The 22,880-nt window shown below is 45.8% G+C and overlaps 1 protein-coding gene and 2 long non-coding RNA genes across 8 annotated transcripts; 2 read left to right on the forward strand and 1 right to left on the reverse strand.

Annotated features, from left to right (window-relative positions):
- The first annotated feature begins 7,244 nt into the window (after positions 1-7,244).
- LOC311444870 lies at positions 7,245-13,491 on the forward strand. Of its 5 annotated transcripts, XR_014698113.1 has the most exons (6): positions 7,245-7,363; positions 8,552-8,601; positions 8,702-8,767; positions 9,471-9,574; positions 12,553-12,656; positions 12,857-13,491. It is a non-coding gene; the product is annotated as an uncharacterized lncRNA (long non-coding RNA). The 5 variants fall into 5 exon arrangements; XR_014698112.1 differs by having other exon boundaries at positions 12,553-13,491; XR_014698114.1 differs by lacking the exon at positions 12,553-12,656.
- On the forward strand, positions 9,894-10,957 carry LOC311444871. The gene is made up of 2 exons (XR_014698117.1): positions 9,894-9,991; positions 10,093-10,957. It is a non-coding gene; the product is annotated as an uncharacterized lncRNA (long non-coding RNA).
- Positions 13,492-13,626: 135 nt separating the features above from the next.
- Positions 13,627-22,761, reverse strand: BRAT1 (BRCA1 associated ATM activator 1). 2 transcript variants are annotated; one of them, XM_084536285.1, is made up of 13 exons: positions 22,569-22,761; positions 22,163-22,317; positions 21,321-21,465; positions 20,026-20,398; positions 19,815-19,934; positions 18,592-18,683; positions 18,207-18,325; positions 17,527-17,713; positions 17,080-17,153; positions 16,423-16,522; positions 16,041-16,139; positions 14,823-15,001; positions 13,627-14,608 (listed from the first exon to the last, which is right to left on the reverse strand). In XM_084536285.1, the coding sequence occupies exons 1-13, from the start codon at positions 22,744-22,746 to the stop codon at positions 13,877-13,879; spliced, it is 2,553 nt and encodes an 850-aa protein (XP_084392411.1). In that variant the 5' UTR covers positions 22,747-22,761; the 3' UTR covers positions 13,627-13,876. The 2 variants fall into 2 exon arrangements, with proteins under 2 accessions (XP_084392411.1, XP_084392410.1); XM_084536284.1 differs by having other exon boundaries at positions 21,321-21,468.
- Between the last annotated feature and the right edge of the window lie 119 nt (positions 22,762-22,880).

Raw genomic sequence — 22,880 nt, forward strand, 5'->3', positions numbered from 1 at the left:
AGCGGCGGCAGGAGGAGCAGCAGCAGCAGCAGCAGCAGGAGGAGGAGGAGGAGGAGGAAGAAAAAGGGGGAGCAAAAGCCGCGGGAGGGGGGCTTGGAGAGCCGCCCCCTGCTTCTCAGGGAAGGGGGAGCCCCGGGGGTGGCCCCGCTGTGCTCACCCTTTTTCCCCCCCCCTCCCTAAAAAGGCCCGTGGCCAGGGTGCCCTGAGGGGTGCTCGGGGTGCTGGTGGTGGTGGCAGGTCCCTGCCGGGCTTGCTGGAGCCTGGGAGAGCAGCAAAGTCAGCCCTCCTCTGGGAAAGGGTGCTCCTGGAAGGGCCTGGGGGTGAGCAGCGTGACAGTGGCACCAGGAGCGAGAGGCTTTTCATCTCTCTGCCTTCTTAATGAGAGCTGAAGGAAGGAGTGGGTGTCTGGAGACCAGGGCGGTAGTTATGTGGTTACGCCGGAGCCTGATGAGATCTCCGCCATGGGAGTGGCGTTCGTGTTCGCCTTGATGCGCCTCTCAGGACTGGTCCCAGGTTGTCCTTTAATTTGGGGATATTATCTGTTCTTGGGAAAGTTAATTATCCAAGAGGAGTGGATCTCCAGCCCCATTGCTTCATATATTCTAGCTTTCATGTTTTGATCCCTTCGGTGCTTTGATCCTTCGTTTCTGCCATCCCTACAAGGAAGGACAAAGGAACATCCTGGCTGGGACCAGAGCTTGTCCCCGAGTGACTCAAGCTGATGTAAAAGAATAAAACTTGTTTACAGGCTCAGGAGCTGCAGTGGTCCTTGCAACCCTCATGCTGCAGGCACAGCTGAGGGCTTTGTGGGGGCCAACAGAAAGTTCCCCCAAGCCAAAGTGGCCGCAGAAGAGAACAAATTGTCCCGTGCTGTGCTGTGGGGTTAGCAAGAACTGACTAAGAAAACCACTGCATGCTGCAGCCTGCCATACCTGGGCTCTGCATTGCTCTCAAGGCACTGAGATGGTGAAAAACCTCCTTAATTTGCTGCTGTCCTAATCAGGACAAGAGGAGTAGCGGCGGCTTCAGCCTCCTTGTGGGAAACCTCCCCGGGATGCAGCAGGGCAGGACCAAGTCCTAAGGCCTTGCAACAGCATCCCTGTCATCTGCCCGCCAAAGCAAAGGAGATGTCCTCTGTGCTGCTTTAATTGGTTAGTGCTTATAATTAGAGTTTATTTGTATTAATTAACTTAAATGATCTATTTGTGAGTTGCTTGTTGCACACCACCAGCCTGCTCAGAACAATACAACCCCAAGCAGGTGGCTCCTGCCCTGGGGAAGCCAAGAGCTAAACCAGACAAAAACACTCTCCAGACACGGTGTGCCCAGGAATGCCTCTCCATGCTTGTTTTTGCTCAGAAACCTATGGCATCTAACCTCAATATTTAATATTTGGCTTAGCTACCAGCACACTGGCTGGCCAGCAGAGGTAAATACGACAAAACAGGATAAATGCTGTTAGTGACGTTCCCGAGATGATGCACTGATCCTGGGCAGGTACGGGGGGAGCTGGGGAGGCCCTGAGAGAGGGAGACTGGGATCAGGAACAGAGTGATGGGTGGGGAAACAGCCACACATCCACTCTGAGGCTTTACAGGAGGTGAGTGGTTCTATTAAGAGAAGATCAGTGTGACAGGAAGGGGAAAAGGGAGGAGGAGGTGGCCAGGAATCGGATGAGAAGCGAGCCAGGAGTTATAGAGGGCAGATGAGGAGTGGGTCAGAGGGAAAGAGTTTTAAGGCTGGCGAGGGAGCAGAGCAGCACCGGGGTGGTTGCACTCAGCCTTAGCTCAGCTGTGATGAAAGCTGGTGGCTGCGGAGACGTGCTGCTCACCACAAGCAGCCTTTATCTGCAGCAAGCTGCAGCCATCGTTATTCTGCACCAAACTCCACTCTTTGTGCCCAGTTGCGTTTCCTGGCCAGGCCGTGGTGCATTGCCTCCGAGCAGGGGATGTAACACAGCTGCCTCCTGCCTTTGGTAGGTGAGCGCAGGGCAGTTCGTGCAGCAGCACGTCCTCGGGGGAATGCAATGAAAACACCCCCAGAACAGTGCCTAGGACTGGAACTGAAGAAACTGCAGTGTTCATCTGAAGAAAATTGTACAGCAGAATATAAATATCACTCCTAGGAGAAAGGCCAGGTATCCGAGAGCTGTTAAAGTGAGGGAGAAGAGATGTGGCCCAGACTCACAGCTGCAAGCTGAAGCCAGACAAATTGAAATGAGAAAATAGGCATTAATTTTTTCAGAATGAAGCTGATTAGCTGCTGGAACAAATCACTGAGGAAAGTGAAAGTCTCTCCATATGTTAGCGTTTTCCAATCAGGGTAAGATGCCTTTCTGCAAGATGGGCTTCTGCCAAGCACATGTCACTGGGTTCGGCACAGCAGGGAGGGGATGAAACGTGGTGCTTTCTGCTCTGCTCTGCAAGGTGATCTTGTGGTTCGATCTGGTCCTTTTGAAATGATTTGCAGATTGTATTCCTGGGGAGTGTTCCTAAATCGCTTCTGGGCAGCTGTGGTGGTGCTGCCCTGGGTCCCTGCAGGCAGCTCCTACGTGTCCCCTGGGACCACAGGCGACCCAGCAGCCTGCAGGAACAGTTCCCCGTGCTGCCATGGGGTGTCTTTCCCCCTGTGTTCCCGCTTCCTTCTTCAGCTTTGCTTACATTTCAGATTGATCAGGGCTTCTCGAGAGGCCATCCTGGTAGGGCTGTGCTCTGGATATCCAGGCAGGTATTTTTCAAATAGCAAATTGCTGCAGGTGTGAAATACAGTCCTGTTGCTGGATTTTGGGCTGTTCAAATGTCAGCATTACTTCTGTATTCTTGTGATCTGCAGGTGGTTCTGAAGAGGCCAGTGTGCCTTTCATTATCAGTCTGTACCACCACAACAAAGCATAAGTGCACATGAGCGAACCTCAAGAAAGTTTGGGTGTTAGTAACAGTCTAGGCAAAGCACCACGGGTTCATCTCCTGTTCGCTCGCTGCTCGTTGACCACAAAGAGCTGACCTAGATTTGGTCAGCCTTGCAGAATGCTGCATCACGAGCAGTTACTTTGCTCTTGGTCCAAAGACAGCCACGGCCATTCAAGGAGCTGCTTCACCCTGGGACTGTGCCACGAACCAGGGGGAGAATTGGAAGAAGAAAAATACCAGTCTAGTCTTATGTTGCTGCTCTACAAAAAGGTGGTTCTAGCTAGAGAGTCTGAAGCAGGAGAGGAGGAGTTATTAAAGCAGGCATTCTGCTTGAACAGGGCAGTCTGAAGGGCTGTCAGATGAGGCCACAGGAGCTTTGTGCTTCCTCTCTGACATCAGTGGTTTTGGCCTTTTTTGTACATCAGAGAGCATGAAAGGGAGATGAAGCGTTCCTCTTCTCTTCCATTCACTCAAGGATACCCTCTAAAAATGTGTTGTATTGTCCTGGTGCTTGGAAGGGCTCCTCCTGTGCCCAGCTGCTGCTCTGGGCACTACCCAAACCATCCTCATCTGAGTGCCAGGATGTGCTCAGGGATGCTGCCTTGTGCCCCATCCATTGCCCTCCCCTAAACAGCCCCAGGGATAAACCTTGTGGAGGTCAACAGTGATGCGAGTATCATACCTGGGTCATTTTGTTTTGTTTTTAATTCACGATTCCTTTCAAAATCCCCCATGGAGCAGCTAGGAGCAGCAGCAGTGAAGGATGGTGGAGGAGAAGAAGAGAGCAGCAGGCACCTTCTGGTAGGTGATAGAGTGGAGACATCAGTGTCCCCGAGGCAGCGCTCGTGCTCCATCTGGAATTGTGCCCGACCAGCGAAATTGTCCCTCTCTGCTGTGTCCTGGCACGGTCTGGGCTCCATTGGCAGGCTTGGGGAGCAACATTAATGAAAACAAGTGTTTGGCTGGTGTTACTGTAGTGACACAGACATTAAGAAACAAACACAGAGAGCCCGGCCCCTCTTTGATTAGCGAGCGCAATCTGCTGTTACAAGCTGATGCTGGGGGAAGAGGGAAGGGAGGGGAGGGGAAAGGAGAACAGCTATTAAATGAAGATGAAAACACTGGGCAGAAGATCTGCGGGAGCCATTTATTTGCAAATCTGTTACTGGATCGTGCTTCCACGTGTAATCTGGGCAGCTTCTCATGCTGTGTGTTTATTCAGATTTAAAAGTTGTGTTTGAGACCCTTGAGAAGGGACTGCCTGCCCATGGAGCTGGGTAATGACTGCTTCAAATTTGTCTTTGTGCTAATCTAAGGAGAATGTATCTTTCTCCCAAGCTCTGCTCATATGCAGGGTCGTTTTCCCTTTTTACCACCAGTCTCATGTTTAAAATCTCCCAAATCTCCCTGTGGGAAGTCAGTGTGGATGCTCCATGGTGTCAAGAGAAGGAGCAATTTCACGTTCTTCTGTCTTCGCAGATGAGGATGCAGACAAGTTTTCACAGCAAAGAGAATGCAACTTTAGAGCAAAAATTTGCTCTGGTGTAGGGTATCTAGGGATTGTACAGACTGATTATCCTTTTTTTTTTTTTTTTTTAAATTAATTTTATAATTTTTGCTGCTGGAAATGTTGAAGATTGCTACCTCTTGGCTTCAGACTAAGGTTTGGGACCCCTGAGGAACAAGGCTGCTGCCTGAATAACCCATCCCAGGCTTTAAACTCAGCCCAGGCTGTGCCTTCCCTGGGATTCAGCAGAGTTCACGTATTGAGGCCAGCAGAAATAGCATCTCGCTTCCTGGTTCCAGAGGGGGTGCTAAGTAGGACATAGTTAAATTTGGGATTATTAGGAAGAGAAGAAGAGCAGATACTTCCTTTGTAATGCTTTTCTTTGATAATAGATCTTCTCACAAATAAATGCAAAGAGAGCCACCCTTTGTGGAGTGCTAGAGGATGAGAAGTTTGCAGCAAGCAAATTGTCTCAGATGTAGTGAGTTATTGGGCAGAAGTGCATGTTTGGGAGTGCTTCGTTATCCCTCCTGCAGCTGGGGCTGGCACCCAGTCCTGCAACATTTAAGCCCAAAGAGCACCTTGCTGATAGCTGCAGCTGGTAAAGGCTGGGGAAATTCCTGTGCTGGTATCTTGGGCTGGAGGAATTTGGGGGTTGCTGTGTGATAGTGCTGGTGGAGTGGCTCTCCTTGGTGCTGTCTCCATTTTAAGCTTTGTCAGAGTTTTCCCTAAAAGAGAGGCACCTAGACATCAAGTTTCACATGGCCAATAATCCAGCTGGAGACAGTGCACTCTATAGAAAAATGTTCACAGATTCCTATGTTTCTATGTAGGGTACAAGCCCCGCATTGAGCTGTGTAATTAAAAAGCTGCAGTGAGATGAGATACAAGATGGAGGGAAGATATTTTCTGGGAGACACTAGGAAATGGAAGCACTTCCAAGCGTTTCACTGCAGAGACATCTGGAGAATTCACCAGGACTTTCTCCTTGCGTTGCTTTTCACCTTGTGAATGGTGCTGTGCATCCAGGTGGATGCTGGTACCGGTATTAGCACTAAATTGAGCCCGGGTGTAAAGGCATGAGGCCAGGGGGAGTTGCAGGGCTGTGGAGCTTTCAGCCTGAGCCCACATCCATGTCCTGTTGGTCTAGCTCCGTGTTCTGGCTGGGACTTGGGCTCACGGGCAGGCTGCTTTGCTCTGGGCTGGGTGCTGATCCGCTTGTGCACAGTGATGCTACGAAGGTGGCTAAAGGCCAAGTGCTGTCATTGGAAGCCAGCTGTGAATTAATGTGCAGCGTGTGATTAATGTGCTTTTTAAATGCGTTCATGTCCTGTCGCACTGGCTGAGGCTCTCATGTCACACTCAGTGTTCTCAGAACACTTATTAGCCTTACAGATCCCCTGATTATTGCTTTCTCTTTTATAATTAAGCCATGAAACTCAGCATGGTGCAGCTTATGCGGTATTAATTCATGCCTGGCATATTCTGCCTGTGCCCTAGGATAAGGCTAAACACTGGCAGCTGGGTTGCTCTCTGCACAGTTGCTATTCTGAAATTTCTTAATATGATTATAAAAATAACATTCTGTGTGCAAATGGGCAACTTGGGGCTCAGCACTGCTGCAAGCAGTAGCAAGATGTAGTGTGACTTCTGCGGGAGCCAGATCTGGCCCCGACAGTGCTGCGAGACGGATGGGGCTTGGTCCTGCCCCAGGCTCTGCCTGATGCTCTCCAGGTCAGCGCTGTCAGCTCCGCTTTGCTGTTTGCTTCTCTCCCTTCTCAGGACACATCCATGAAAATGTGAGCCTCACAAGAGGGTTCTGCTTCTCTTCTTGTTGTTCTGGCCTCTGCTCTTACGAGGTTTAAGCTGAATCCAGAATTTCTTGTGGAGCTGCAGTTCCACGTCTACTTTCTGCCAATGTGTAGTTTCCCTCCCAGCTGGTCGCTCCTGCCCACAGTGCAGCGGTTCAGCAGCTTGTGTGGCCATGTGGTGAGCTGAGCAGGGAATAAAAATGTCATAAACCATGTCTGTCTCCTTTATTTCTTTTTATTTTCCCTCTCCTGGGACTTAGCTGTAGGAGTGACTGTGCCGGAGGAGTTGGAGCTCAGTGCTACCAGAAGGGAAATCACTGGAGTGACCCAGCAGCTGTGCCCCCAGCGGCTGCTACTCCTGAGGGAGCAGTATGAGTGCAGAATTCATGCAGGCTTTGCAGGGCTGGGTGTTGTGCTGCTATTTGTCTCTGCTGGGGCAGTCCAAATATCCCTGTAGATGAGCTGTGTGAAGTGGGAGGTGATGGGCTCTAGCCACTGCCCACCTTAGCCTAGGCTGTAGGTCTGCTGAAAGTCCTACCCAGTTTTGGATGTGGGAACAAATGGCAGTAGATGATAAAAGCTCACTGCAACAGGTATGGCGACTCCCTCCTGTCCTAGCCCTAGAGCAAAAGCCCACGAGTTACAAAACACATGCCTAATGGCTGTGTTGCACAAGGTGTTCTCTCACGAGTCCTCGTTTCAGAGGGAATCTCCCCAAATCTTTAGTGAAACCCTTGAACTTGCCGTGCTGTTCCTGTTCTGTGGCATGTGCTATTTATACACGTGCTGCTCGTGCTATCAATTTTTACTAATCAAGCCATTTATGTAGAGACCCGAGTGCTGATACATCGAATCTCAAAGCTTCTGTTTCAACAAACAGTGCCAAAGCCTGTGAGCAGGATGCAGAGCTGTAGTGCAGAAACTCTTTGAGCTCAGACGTTTCCATGGAGATGGATCTTTTGATCTCATCGCTATAAACAAGGGGCGGAGAAGATGCTCCCAAACTAAGGAGGAAGGCCCAGCTGATCCCTCTGGGGCAGAAGTTCCCAGCAGCAGGAATTAGAGAGGCTGGAGGTCTCTCTGCTTCTCTCCACGATGACATGTCTGTAGTACCAGCGTGGTTAAGCCCTGCTGTGGTATGCAAGGAAGACATGTCTCTTGTTTGGCCGGGCTGCACCTTTGGGCTGGTTAATTTAATGCTGCTGAGAACTCAGACCTTTGTCTGCACTGTGATGTTTGCTGTGTGATTTGGAGAGCAGGGGCACAGGGCTTTAATGCTGGCATGAGGCACTCCTGGCTGTGGAGAAGCAATTTGAGCAATAAGGAGAACAGCTAGAAGAACCTACAGCTAGCTAGCTGCATTTCTAGGTAAAATGGAGAGAAAAATAGAGTTTTTCTCTGGAAGAATGCACAAAACAGAAGTGTTTAATATGTTAACATGGGGACTGACCAAAGGCAGCAGTCAAGTTGGCTTTATCTGCCTGGACAAGCCCTGATCCCACTGGCACGAGCTCATGTGTTAAAGCCATCAGCAGGGTCAGGGCTGTTACTCCTGGCGTTGGAAATTGAGGCTTCTGGGGCTGGAGCTGGAAGAGAATTCATTAGAAAAGGGCTTGACTTGGTCCAGCAGTCCCTGAGAATGGCTGCTTGAAGCGGCAGTGGCCACACGCGCCCTGGCCGCGTGCTTCACACCAAGATGTGCTGTGCTGGCAGCAGGAGGTGGTCCCTCGTGTTTGGCAGTGTGGCTGTGCCGGCACGGAGCACATGCGTGCGTTGGGGCGTGCTGAGCTGCTCACGCGTTTGTGCACTTCTCGGGCACTCGGCAGGTGGGTGGTGACGTATCCTGGTCACTTCCTATCTGTTCACAGGGTGTTGATGGATCGGTCCCTTTGTTTCTGCTGCCAGCACAGCCTCAGACAGTTTGTGGTTTTGATTTTTTGATTTTTTATTTTTTTAAAGTCTGTAGTAGTGTGTAGGGTGAGCCAGTTCTACACAGCCAGGTTGTAATACTCTTTTCTTTTCTTTTTTTTTTTTTAAATGTTTCTTCCTTGGTTGTATTAAGCTGCCAGTCATGCTAATTATATTCTCTCCTCTTTTGGAATTTGCAATACTTCACGCAGGCAAAACGGTATTTAGGGACCTAGTACGGCTTCCTCCCACCCCTTTCACTGGAGCAAGTGACCCCTCTGTGCCCTGCCAGATCCCAGGCTCCTCAATAACTCACCCATCACTTTGTGTACTTTTCAAGGTCCAGTTTAAATATATATGAGGACATATGTTGTTTGCAACTCTGAAAAAGTTATCATCTTTTTCAAATATTACAGAAACACTTGGTGCTGAATGTAGCCTGTGGGTTTGCTTTGGAAGCTGACAGGTATGGCATTGTTTTTTGTGTGTGTGTGTGTTATTATTATTATTTTTTTATTTCAAATGACCTTCATGGAAAATTTTGTCACTTATTTCCTGTTAATCAGAAATGGACTCCTCCCAAGATAGCCATGGTGTTGTCTTGTGTGCTAGTTCACTGGGGATGAAAAAAAGTAAGTTGAAAGAGCATGCAATATTAAAGGTATTTTTTAATCAAACTTTCTTGCTTTGGTTTCAGTGGAGGCCTCAGCTTTTTTCTCACAGGGCTCTTTGTCAGAACCCAAACCATACAATATTCTGGTTAAGGTTACCAGAAAGTAATGAAACCAGCATTTTTTCCCTCAGCTCTACAGACAAGATGGAGTTGTTGCACAGCTGCAGCGGCCTGTCCCGTGGCTGGGACAGGCCTGTGTGGATGCTGTCACTTAGCAACAGCTGCCATTTGTTTTCTAACCACTGCTTTTCCTTGTTGGTGCCTAATGAGAGCTTTAATTGTCAGACCCATCCCAAAAAGGGTGCACCTGAATGCAGTGAACCCCAGGGTTCACCTGTGTCCATATCAAGGCCTGCATACACCTGGAGTGCAGGCGTTATGGCTAATGCAGCCTAACAAGGGCTTATTTTGGAGCCAGCATGGCTGGGCTATGCCTTGTTTTGAAACATACAGCCTGGTTTTCCATCTGCCAGCCCTGGTGATGCAGCTCCTCTGTCCAGGGCCTGTCTGTGGCTGAAATGTCACAGCCCAGGGCCTGGTTGTGGTTGAAATGTCACCTCCCCGAGCAGCGGTGGGGTGGTGGCGGTGGGGGACAGTGGAGGCCAGCCCTGGTGTCCCCATGCACTGCAGCATGAGCTGTCTTCTCCCTTCCACCAACACAGCCTGAAAGCTCAGAGTATGAGGTGAATGTGGACAAAACTGTGAAGACCAAGAAACAAGGAAATGGAGGAATCTGAAGGTCTGAACGTGTATCTGCATCCTATGGGTAATTCCCCCCATAACTAGCACTAAAAGGGTGTGAAAGTGGGTAGTCCGCAGCTCAGACTCTTTATGATCACAGTTGTACTTTACACCTGACCTGGGCTAACTGGGGAAAGTCCCCAGAAGGGGCTGGCACAATCTCTGTCCCGCATGATATGTTCCTGCCCCTGCGGTCACCCCCCTGTGGCTGCAGAATGAGCTGGGGAGTGACTTGGTTTGGCTGGGTTTGTTCTGGAAGCAGGCACGTGAAAGGCATTTCCCAGCCCTGTCACCTGGTTGTGGTAAATACATCCTTTAAGGCGTGATGCTGCTGAGCTCTCAGCAGAGATTTGGTATTACTGCTGGTCAGGCAGCAGCAATTACTCCTTTACTATTGCAGGGGCTCTTGATGTGGGCTGCTTGTTTTCCCTTCCATCTGGGGGTGAGTTACAGGCATATCCAGGGTGTATTTGCAGAGCCCTGAATGCTTTCATTGCAGCAGCAGTGAAACATCACCAGCTTTGTTCCCCCTTTTCTGCACAGGCACATCACTTGTCTGAAAGACACTTCTCTGTGTGCCGGCTCATGAAGCTATGTGCAAGGTCTGGCCTGTCTGTGGAGAAGCAGGTCTGACGCAGGCTGAGGTCTGGACATGTTAAGTGGTGCTTTATTTCTCGGCGGAGGACAGAAACCACTGTGCTGAAGGGAAATGACACAGACTACAGGGGTGTTGCTACTGATACATTTTTCCATTGTAAATTACTGAGAGCTTCAGCAGTGAAGCTGGCTGATGAGTTTCCTCTGTAACACACAGTGGCTTTTAAAAGCCTTGATGAATATGTATTGAAAGGTAGAGCAAATTTTACTAGATGGACGAAAGAAATTTTGAAGATATGCCTGAGCTGATCTGTAATCACAGGTCATGTATCTAAGCTAAAGCAACAGCCTTAGACACTTATGGCTCATTTTTTTACTTACATGATGCAATTAGTAGAATTAGGCAAAGAATACTCTTTGGATTTTAAATGTCCAGTGTATTAAAACAGAAAATTAATTACCATACTCTTGGCAGCTGTTGTATAGCCATTACTATGTAGGAATGAGCCAAAGATGCTTATTCACCACTGTCTCCATTTGAGTCTGAGTAGTTAGAGGATAAATCCTTTTTTCAGAGTTTTGTTGAAATGCGTTGAAAATGACTCTAGGAATTTCATACCTGTGTACAGATCAGGAAACACAGCTTAAGTTGCCCCTGTTCAGATAAAGGGCTGGAATAAGCTCTGTCATCTTCATTCACAGCATCAGCCATCAGAGATGTGGATTTTACTTATCTGTGATGTTCTGTGTTGATACCACTTGTGTTGCTGCTGCCTGCCACCCGCAAGCCACATTAAAGTAAATGACAGTCCTGAGTGTTGGTGCCTCTTACATTAAATGAAGCCCATGCCTGGCACAGGCTTTGCTGAAATCCGCTGTAGCTTGAGGACGGGGAAAACTCTCTCGGTGGTGCCTGCCTCCTGCAGGAGCTGTTCAGCCACAGCGCTGATGGTGTGAGAGCCGCGGTTTCCACAGAAACTCATCCCAGGAAGGCAGCTTGCAGCTTTCTCATGTGTCTGTAACTGAAGGCCAGGCAGCCAAACCTTCTTCACATCACTGGGGTCCTTGGCATGTGGCAGAAACGTAAAGTTTATTCAAGGACCACTGTTTTCATTGTGCAAAGTGGTAAGCAGCAGTGGCACCGGGACTGAAGGGTCAGTATGCATGTTGGAGGGGTGATGAATCTTGTTTCTAGAGTGTGACTATGGCCTTGGAAGGTAGACCCTACCCCTCCACGTGCATCAGGCTCACAATTCTTTGGCGGGGAACAGCAAACAGCATAAATGCTTATCCCAGCAGAAAGCTGTGTGGTTGGGTAAGGGTCAAAATAGCTTTGGTAGCTAAAAGGTAGGTAACGTAAGTCAGTGGGGTAGAGATTGCACATGTGCTCTTAACGAGGTCATAGAGAAGGTGTTGCTTCCCAGCAAGATGGATGATTTGCATTGGTAGCTGTGGTGTGTTTACCAATTCAGTAGCTAAACTTTCAGCTTGCAAATCCCACTGCAATCTTTTCTGTAGAAAGTTTGTTTATTTATTTATTTATTTATTTATTTATTTTTCCTCTTTTACTTTCATCTCCATTAATCTCTCTGTTCCCTGGCATTTGTTCCTCATGCTGCTCGGATGTTTATGACTATTTCTCCCAGTTATCAGGTGAAGGATGTCAGTACAAGCACCTCAGCAAGACTCTTCTATAGCCATAGAGGCAGAGAAAACAAAGTAAGGGAATGCAGTGAGTTGGGAAGTACAAAATCAGAATTGAGTCACCTAATTGCTGGAGATGGAGACCTGGTTTTAATGAAACATGAAAGGAGTCTTTAATTCCCCTTCCAAAGATAAGGAACTTGTTGCTTAAGAGTTTGTTACGCATCTGATTTTTAGTGGAACAAGTATCCTGTGTTTAAACAGGACTTTGGACCACAATTAGGAAAGCAGTATAAACTTAGCAATGTCACCATCACCCCAGCCTATACAAAAAGGGAAAAAGTTCCATTAAAAGTTAATAGGACTGGGAATCAAGAGACCTTGGTAGTATGTGCTGGAGTCTCCCTTCTGTAAGAAGACATTTGTTCAGTTTGCTGATGTTTGAGACTCCAAGGAATAATTCAAACTGCACAACCCTGAAATCTCAAGAATTCTAGTGCTGAACAGGAGGAAGGTATTTACTCAGCAACCTGCTGCCTCCTTTTCTGAAGCATAACTGAACGTATCCGGTATTGCCGATATGTAACGCTAATTTTGGAATTCGAATCCCTTTACTAGACAGGCTTGCTAAATCTCCACAAACAATCCACGCTTTAAAATCAACTGTCTTCTCTCCAACTAACTCGGGTTCTGAGGAAAAATGCAATGGCAGGCAAAGACCTGATTTTATTTTTTTATTCTCTGTCTTCTGTCTCTGACTAGGTATAGGACCTGCCCAGGTAGAACTGTATAGCAGCAGAGCTGGTTTCTTCCAGTAACAGCTGCTGTTAGAATACCCAAGAGCTCTGTCATGCATAAAGGAATAGGTAAGTGTACTGACTTCGTAAAAAGGCATGGAGTACATCTTCAACCTCAGCAGCATGAAAGTAAAACTACATCTCACCCCACTGTACTGCTGCAGGGGTTATAGTGAAGGATGAAATGGTATGAGAAAGTTACTTCACTGCATCAAATGCTACAGCCTCCGTTAGCCTAAAATGAGTATTGTGTTCCTGTCCCTCTCTAGGCTGAGGGAGAATAAATGAGGCAAACACTTGAGCACTGGAAAGGAATACAGCATGGTTTGCCCTGCTCCTAAAGGTACTGCTTTTTATTCTAGGTTATGGACGGCTTCTTATCCGTGAGACATTGGAGTAAATCAAAATCTAGTGTTCCCATCTTCCCTGAGCTTTCTTTAAAAAACAACAACAACAACAACAAAAAACTTTCCCCTCAGAAGAACGTTGCCATTCTCCCTACAGCTGCTGTTTTCTAATTGGTGGTGGTGTTTTTTTTGTTTGTTTTTTAACCAAAGCTAAGGATGGATCTATTTTCTGATAGGAAAAGCTGCAGGTGTTGATTTCTCATACTACTTAAAAGCTATCTTAGTTCTTCAGGAATGCAGAATACAAGCACTTGATAAATTCAACAAAATAAACTTGCTTCTAGCTTCAATTAATGTCAGCTTTTTTAGTGTCATTGCCAAGATTGAACTGGTACATTATCTTTCTTTATGAAAGAACATTTGTAATCAGTACGCTTGACTCTCCAAATGTTACCTTCCCGTGTGGGCCTCAAAACATAGCAGGGAACTTGAGAATTCTTGTTTCTAGAATGGAGATATGGACAAGGTAAAAAACAAAACAGAGTTTCTTAAGACAAGTCTTGATCAGGTTTAGATACTCTGGCTCAAAAAGGAGCATGCAACACCTTGTTTTCATTCACTGTTTTGTTTTTTAAAATGTTTCCTTATGTAGGCAGGGTCTGGTGCTTTCTTAAGATACATACAACTTAAAAAACAGAACAAATGAATTTATTTACTTTAGAAAAAATGCAGATCAATTCCTTAGAGACTGTACTTAAAACAAAATCATCAGTATTAAAGCAAAGATTTTCTAACCTCTTCACAGCTAACAAAACCATCCTTTTCTCCATTCAGAGTAACGCTTTTTTAATCTCCTCTCAAGAAAGACTGAAGACTGGTAGCAAAAATTCTCCTCCGGAATAGAACTGTTTCAGCACTATTCCCTCAGAGCAAAACATGTCTTTAGTAACAGTCAGCTTCATTCTCGTCTATGGTCCCCACAGTAGCAAGGATGTCCTCTAAAAGGGACTGAGGGCTTTTCTCTATGTGGTCACTACTTTTATTTAGTTCATCATGTAGTTCTTCTAAGTCTATCGTTCCCAAAGCTAGCATCATGCTCTCTGGATCTTCAAAGTCCACCCCATTACCACCATCTGTTGGGAAGTCCTGAGCCAGAGAACCCTGCCTTAGAGTCCTTTGCAACCAAGGAATGCCATGTCCGGCAGATAAATCTCCAGCTCCTTGGCAATCTTTCAGCAAGCCATTTGGAGAGAGACTAGCTCTTAAGACGAGCAGTATATCACAGGCTTTCTGACCCACTGGCTTGTCATAGTCACACAAAGACCAAAACAAAAACCTGAACAGTTTTGCTTGGCAAAATATCTGCAGCGACTCATTCTGCTGAATGGAACTAGTGACTGCGGATGAGGCAGCAGCAGAGGGGTATTTAGGAAGGCCAGCTCGGCAAAGTGTCTGGACACAGAAAACTTCAACCAGTTCCAGGCCACCAATTCTGACTTCCCAGTCTAAGTCACGCTCTACAGTTTGGATCACTCTAGAGATGAACTGCGCTGTATCTTCCACTTGATCTGTGCAGCCTTGTTTCAGCCACTTGGTGAAGATGCTGATCACAGCCCTCCGAGGAAAGCTCTCTGGGTCTGTCGACAAGATATCTTGAAGCTTTGCTGTAGTGTCCTAAATGTCAGAAGACAAAGTACAAAGAGGGGAGGAACATGCACACACAAAATCTAATATATATAGATCAGAAAAATTCAGTCCCTTTTCACTGCTGGTTGTGTAATATGCCTGCAGTAGACTGCAGGTGACTTAGAAAGAAAGTTGTAATACAGCTGTAAACTGATGTGTGGTTCTGCTCGAGTCTGCAGTGGACTACACAAAGTTATCATACCTCTTTATTGTACTGATTCCCTGCAACAGGTGTCTCTGGAAGAGAGTAAGTAATGAAGGTCAAGTGTCCCACAGCAGTCACAGCGCTCGCTCGCACATAGCTCTCTGGATCCTCAAGAAGATTTTCTGTAAGCTTTGGCACCTCTGAAGACAGGAGGGACTCCCTGAACTCATTCTGGTCTGTAAGCAAGACAGCAATCCAAAGAAGCGAGGCTTTATTCTCTCAGAGTATGAAGTTTTCTCCAATGCAAACAGTTCTTTGTGTCATACAACGATGCCTGCTGACTGCAGGGACAGCTGCCAGTTGAGTTGAGCCACTGCAGAGAGCAGGCAGCTGCTCACAGGAGCACAGACACCCTGTGTAAGGCTCCCTGTTTCGCAGCAGCTTGGTGACTTCCAGTCAAGCCCTGCTTAATGTTAGAGTTTGGACAAATCTACCTGCAGTTGTTCTAATGGTGAGAAAAGACTTGCTTCAGGTAAATGGCCACCTGGCTTCAGCTCCATCAAACTTTTGCTTAAAGGTAGAAAAAATATTGTCATCCCTTATTGGTTTTGAGGCATACGGCAAAGAAAAAAAATGCAATTACAGCAGTATCACTGGGAAAGGCTGCAGGGTAGAATGCTAATAGAGCTGAGTGTGCTGGATACTTCCTCTGTGACCTGGGGACAGCAGTGGGAGACAACATCCTCCTCTATTCTAACATCACAGAGCTACTGTAGGAGAATTAATGTTACCTTAGTGCTACCCACTGCGGTGCTTGAGCTACCAGTAAAGCGGAGAAGCAGTAGCTAATTCAAAGCATGCAAAATAGACCCAGGCTTTCAGAGCCTCCTATATCACAGCCCCCAGCCTGCTGAGTGGAATCTGTTTGTTTTCACTGCTGAGCAAACTCGGTAGAAGGAAAGTATTATCTGCTTAAGCACTGTCACCTCCTCTGACATATGTCTCAACAGAGATGACTGTCTCAACACCCCTCAGCTTAACTTGCCAAAACTACCATTAAGGAAGACACAGCAATCAGAGTTCTACAGAAAAGCAGGGTAAATTTATCAATCTTCTTGTCAGATTTTTATCATGATCTGAGAGTAAAAGGTTCAACTTTTTTTTTCTTTCTTACCCCTGCAGTTACAGGTCAGAGATGCTGCACAAGACTTATTGGCTTCCACAGCATTAGAAGAAACACTCCTCTAATCTGAACAATTAAATTTCTGCACATACCTCTCATGCTTTTAATCAAGGAAGTGAGGAACTCCAGAGAAGAATCTCGTACTTCCCAACAAGGACTGCACAAACGCTTCTGCAGCACCAGAAACACATCTGTGAAAGCCAAGTGACAAGTTTGAATGGACATGAAAGGTAACAAACCTAACCGGAGCAATCTATGTACAACCTCTGCATCATTTTATCTGATGCAATCCTTTTTGTTGATGCTGTGTGCTTCTCCCAGAGTTCTTCAAAGCACTATCTGAGCAGATAAACCTAAATTCACCATAACTGCAAATAAACAAATCCTAAGTGCTTTGAGTGGGAAAGGTAGGTGAGAGCAGATTTCAGATGTACCACTAGCTGTGGTTTGTCCTAACTAGAATAGCTTTGTTACCTTGCAAAATCTTCTCAGTTTGCCACTGATTGTTGAAACAGGACATTTCTGGCAAGCGTGCCAACCATTTGGACATAGCTTGAAATGACTTCTTCAGTACCTGAGGCAATATAAAGCAGATTTACAATATTGCAGAAGGCAGTGTTGTTACTTTTACGCTAGATAAAATTTGTTTTGGCTCAGGATTACAGAGAACTTCTCAGAGGAAACAAAACATATGTTTCCACACTAAGAAGTAAGCCACAAATAAATAGTGCTTATATAACTTTGTAACATCTCTAGCAGACTCCTAGATAATGCCAGTTCTCAAATTTAAAAACAAACTGTTAGTGCCTCCAGCTTTTGATTTGCATTTGTCACCCGGGTCATTGGGACAAAAACAAGAAAACAAAAAATTAATGCAAGGTTGTATCAAGTTGAGTATGTTGGTCCTACTCTCAGATGTGAGGTCTCCTGTCTTTTCAGGAACACCAAATTTACTGGCTCATTACTCGCTCACTAGTATTTTAGTTATTTTCCGCAAGCCACCCAGAACAAGTCTTCCAGATAGTCTAACAGAAACTGTGCTAAGAAACAACTACTGTCACACTATTTCTTAAGACTATCTCCCACTGGGTAAGCTAATAGAGTTGGATTTTTCTTTAGTGTTATACTCACAGTAGGGCTGGTGTTTGGACTCTCCAGGTATACCAGAAGGATGTCAAATAGACCTCCTATGACTGTGTCACAGCCTGAAACATTTAAAAAAACAAACCCAAACTGAAAAAGCAATATTGAGACGAAGGGACAATTCAACTCTTGTAACACAGAAAGAAAGATCATAATACTGTTTTACAGAAGAAAGTACAGTCCTCAAAAGGAGAAATATTCAGCTTGTCATAACCACTAAGCTTCTTCAATTGCAGCATTACCTGACCTAAATTATCAACAGAAAGTAAGGTTAGCCAAGACAGTAGGAAGAATGGGGAAAACCAAATGCATTTCAAACAAATCGAATTAATAGTCTTCATTCAGAAAGACTGGTGAAGGGGAATTGAAAATTCTGTGATTATAGATTAGTCAAGTAACTTCCAAAATTAAAATGAAGAGCTAGGATTAACTCACCTTTCCGTTCAGAAAGTGCTGCCAAGGCATCCAGAGCTGACTTCTGTACTCTGCCGCAACCAATCAAAATTTGGCTTATCTTGCTTCCCAGAGAAGTAGCTGGAATCAGGAGGCCACTACAGAATTGCAATATTGTCACAAAAGAACGTAGCAAAGCTGTATAGGGTAAATCCACTGGCAAATGAATCTAATGGAAAGGGGAAAAACAGGAAAATTTCCAGCAAATATTTCAAGCATGCGTACAGAGCAGGAGTTTCTAGTCAAGACGCAGCAAAAATTACAACTTCTAGTATTCTTAAGGTAACACAATACTAATAACTACAAAAAAGTGATCTTCCTCTCTCCCAACGAACTACTGGACAGGTGAAACGAGATTCTTTACTTGGGAAAGCAGTTCAATCTATGTTTGTCACTGGATCAGTAATTGCAGTAGATGGGATGTATGGTAACAAAGCTTGTGAAGGTGGATTTAAAAGAAAGTACAGTGCCTCTCTACAAGCTTCAGTGTTCCACTGCTCTCCCATTTGGACTCATGCTACATTTTATTTTTTGTAACATACGGAAGCCCTTCTGCCAACTCCTCTCTGTGTTAAGATCTACTGCAAATGTTTGTAACTACTCTCAATACTAGCTTTCAAGGACAACTTGACCCCCAGGCTTTTTTCTTCTCCAAACATTACCAGAGACAGCAGCTTCTCCAAATGAGCAAGAGTCTGACACAAGAGACTAGCGCAAGATGACTTGGAGGACAGAAGGCTTTCGACAGTGGAGGGATCACTAACAGACTCATCCAGCAAACCTAGAGGATCAAAGAAGGGAGAAGCTCAGGTTATTACTGACTACAAATGACAGTGATTTTTAAAGTTGATTTTTCAAGTTACAGTTTTCAGGTGATGCAGTGTGAATAACCCTTAAAATGCAACTGTCAGCAGGATGCTGCACTTCAGCACAAACACTGCTACTGACCTTGACTCCTCCTATTCTTCCTCCTCCAGTTTTGCCTGCACCAGACATTTAAAACACTGGCAAGCAGACTAGCCTCTAACTTTTGTATCCCAACTGTACCTGCATATTCCAGAGACTGGGAGGCTGCTCTCAAAATACAGTCCATTGGCTGAAGTAGAACAGTCATTGCCTGAATCCTCACATCTTGTGGGCTTCAAGGAGGAAACAGCAGTTACCATAACAAGAACACTACAAATCTTTCCCAAACATCTGTCCCCAAACAGTGAGCAGATTAATGTTTTTCACACAGGCTTCTTAAAAAGCCAGCAATGTGACAGCAATGTGTGTTATCATAATTCAAGCCGCCTTCCAATCTTCCTTGGCTAACTGAAAGGACAGCAGAAATGAAATTCGTAAGCAGCCTCATTCAGCAATGAAGAGTAGAATCCTGTGTAAGAAGAATGTTTAGACAGAGAGCCATTTTGTGTCAAAGAAAAAAAGTATCCTTAACTTAAGACACAGGTATTAATTAGCCTGTAAATCAGTATCTGTGTGTATTATAGTTGTTTAACATCTGATGTTTTCTTGATGCTTTTTCACTACCTAAAGGGGATTTACAGAGAAGATGCCAGTAGATTTCTCAGAGATGCATAACTAGACAAGAGGCAATAATCTTAAATTGCAACAGGGTAGATTCCAACTGGATATATAGAAAATATTTTTCAGAGTGAGACTGATTAAACGCTGGAACAAGCTGCCCAGAGAAACTCTGGAAACCTGGAACTTGACTGGTGAAGGCCCTGAGCAACCCGATCCATCTTTGAAGTCAGCCCTGCAATGAGTAAGCAGTTGAATTAGATCACCTCTACTGGTTCCTTCTAACCTAAGCTTTGCTATGACTGTTGACAGAGATGATGTCATGATGTATGCTTCTGCTGGACAGCAGTGAAAGTTCTTACGCTAGTTTGGCTTGGTGAAAGAGAAAACTGACCAAATACTATTGGATTTGACAGTCAAATTGTATCCATCATGATCAACCTTGGCCTAACTTCCAAAGTTAAAGGAGTCTGGCATTTCTTTCTGAGATGGGCTGGTTGTAGATAAGCTCCAAATGTATACATGTGAACGTGACATTGGCTCCTTTCATTTGTGTCTTTAAAACTACCTTTCTAATTATCAGTGTCTGAAGCTCATTAACTACTTGCCTGGTTCTTGCCAACCCATCCTACATATTAAGCAACGTAGTAGAAAACACAGTGCAGGGAAGAAATAGCTCTTAGAAACACACCAGATACATTGCAAACATCTACAGAGTGCAAAGATTTCATAGCAGCAACTCCTACCATTTGTGGAGACTCAGAATTCCTACTGCCAAAGGACCTGCTTGTACTGGGGTTAAGTGTTCCAGAGCAGATGTCACTAATGCCCAAAAACTGCCTTCAGTGTCAGAAAACACAGGAGACCTGTGAAGAAAGAGAACTGTAAGTAATATGTCCTACTAATACAGGTGGTGGAAAATAGGTATTTCTAATCACTGGATCAGAAGATCCTCACCTTGACATGTTTAGCAAAAGATCTGCCAGCATGTGCCGTGTTTGAACAGAGTCTTCTGTCAGGAAGGATTCTACTTGCTTTGCTATACGTAACCAAAGTACTTCTGTCCAAGTAGCTCGACAACTGCCAAACAAACTAGTTAACAGCTTTAATGACTGATTGATCTGAGAGGCAGAGCCAGATTGAAGAGAGTCTTCTATATGCTTTATAATCATTTGGGCATATGCTGGCCAGTCGCAGTCCTTTTCACTGAGAGGTGTAGTTGGTTCACACTCTACAGAGAGGGTAAGCATGTGCACCAGAAGCTGACTGGCAGCTGAAGCCACAAACAGGCTGGGATCTCCTTGCAGAGTGAAGATTACATCTAGGCCTCCTGTGTGAAAACAAAGCAAAAGTCAGTGGAAGGAAAAACAAAACAAAATAGCTGCCCTCTTATTGTGGAGCCTTGCTGCAGTCTGACTGCATATTATTCAAGTACAGGTATCCAGTGGGTTTAAATGTGGCGTTTTTTTCCTTTTTTTTTTTGGTTTCGTTTTTTAACATTTTATTTTGTAGTCTCTAATGCCTTTTTAAAGTTATCCAGTCCTTAAGTACAAGCAAACACAAGAAGAAAGCAGAGGTTTTTTTAGATCCTCAGGTGTGTTTGTAACTCAGGAACAGAAGAAGACTTCTGTATAACGTTAGCAATCTCAGGAGAGTCGACAGTGTATTTATGGAAGGAATTTGTACCATCCGCAGACACAGCCAGTAAGGAAAAAAAAGGGAACTGCAGCAGCAGTACCACTTAACCATCATATAGCCAGGACTACATGCTGCACAGTTAACACTAATTCAGTCTTCTAGACCCCTTTATAGAGGGAATCTAAAGCTGTTAGCAGAAGAACTTAAATAGCTGTATAAGGACAATGGGACTGCAAACGTAAGCATTAAGAAACGAGTCCCAAGTTTTTCTGCTCTAAAATTACACCAAAATGTACCAAAACATAATTTGGCATGAATTGTAAATAAAAATACAAAAGGTTTTTAATAAGCTATTCTTAGCCTCTGTTTCATAAGATTGACTTCTCCTCCCTCCATAAGGGGCACCATCATCACTGTTGAAAAAAAGTTAAATACATAACCAATTTAATAAAAAAAACAACTCTCTTTCAATGACTTCAGAATTTTTGATAAATGGCTTTTTATCTTGCATAATGTAAACTTCTCTCTCTCTCTCTCAATCAACACCTGAGCAACAGTCTGGAATGGAAGGGACGGAGGGAATTTGAGGAGTTACCAGTCCTGGAAGTACTCACCACCGTTGCAGAGGAAGTGGAGGGCAGGCTGGTGATGCATCATGCTGTGCACGCCCTCCACCCAGCTGCTTCGCACAGATGCATCTTCCCATACTGCCCTGTTCAGCGTCCCACCTGTGCCAAAGAGCCTGAACAACAGGTTCTCCTGCTGAGGACAGAGAATGCACACAGTAAACAGCAAGCAAAGGGACTTGAGGGGTGCAGAGAGGTTGCTCTGTCATCCAAGTCACTAACACACTTTCATATCTTATACTTAAACGCAACATCTCTGTCTTTTACAGACTAAACACTGTAAGTGCTTAAGTGTTTGTTTCTTAAGATTCCGGGGGAAAATTGCATACACACAAATTCCATTAGTCTGCTTTATGTTACATGTATCTCCTCCCTGGAGAAAGCCTTTCAGATTCTCTGGTTTGTTCTACAAATGTACTCTGTTGTTAAAAGTTAGGCTTTAAATAGTTCCCACGTTTCTGCAGGAAATCAAAGATTTCCTTTCAACCTGAAAACTACATCTGTTATTGCAGTTTAAATCTAAAGGATCTGTCCGGGTATATGGGATATTTTGCAATTACTATTAGAGATACTGTTATTCCATGTACTGTTTTGCACTGAAACTGAGAAGTACTACTTATCAACATTGATAGTGCTGTTTGGTGCAAGACGGAAATAAAATGACAGCTGCTTTATGTGGGAACTGAAGGGATAACTTGATTGTAGGTCATCATAGCAGTATCACTGTTCTTGACTTGTTCAGTGCATGCAATATTGAAATAGAAATAATATTGGTACATTTTCACAAGTTCTCAGTAGAAGAGAAGGCAGAATTGAGGTACCTGACTCACCTGCAAGTGCTGGAAACAATCTTCCGAAGCTGCAAGTAACCCGGCCAGCCTCAGAGTGAAGGAGAGGATGCTCGGGCTCGGCTCTGGTAGCGCCAGGACGGAAGTGAAGAACTCTGTCAGACAGGGGTTGTCCTGCACCACGTTCAGGGTAGGCTCTAGAGCAAGCGGGGACAGAAAAGAGCGTCACTGCCAGCACTTGTGCCACAACCCCACAGCACTAAGGCTCGGGATGATTGTACCACACAGCCCCCTGACAGGAGCTGGGCTTTATTTGGAGCCCGGTACAGGCCTCAGGCACCAGCAGCGTTTCTGGAGGCCAGCAGCACCCCTGAGGGAGGCTTCCTGGCCCTCAGCCGAGCCTCGGCCACCCGCGGGCGGCGGCAGGAAGAGCCCGGCGGGCCCTCACCGAGCTCCGTCAGGTCCCGCAGCCAGTCGAGCAGCTTCTCCAGGCAGGTGTCGTCGGAGCCGGGCTGCCGCGGGTCAGCCAGGGCGGCACAGACGCGGGGCAGGAGCTGGGAGCACTCGCGGCTCATGGCGAACCTGCGGCGGGCGCGGGCGACGAACCAGGCCTGCCAGGCCGACATGGCGGCGCGGCCCCGGCCCCCAGGCCCCGTCGCCAAGGGAGACCGTAACCACGGCGACCGTAACCATGGATACGCGCGTTGCCAGCGCTGGCCGTAAAGCGAGTGTCGCGATGGCTGTACAAGGCGGCCCGCCA

This window comes from Aythya ferina (genome assembly GCF_964211825.1).
Source record: "Aythya ferina genome assembly, chromosome: 15".
NCBI classification, from domain to species: Eukaryota; Metazoa; Chordata; class Aves; order Anseriformes; family Anatidae; genus Aythya; species Aythya ferina.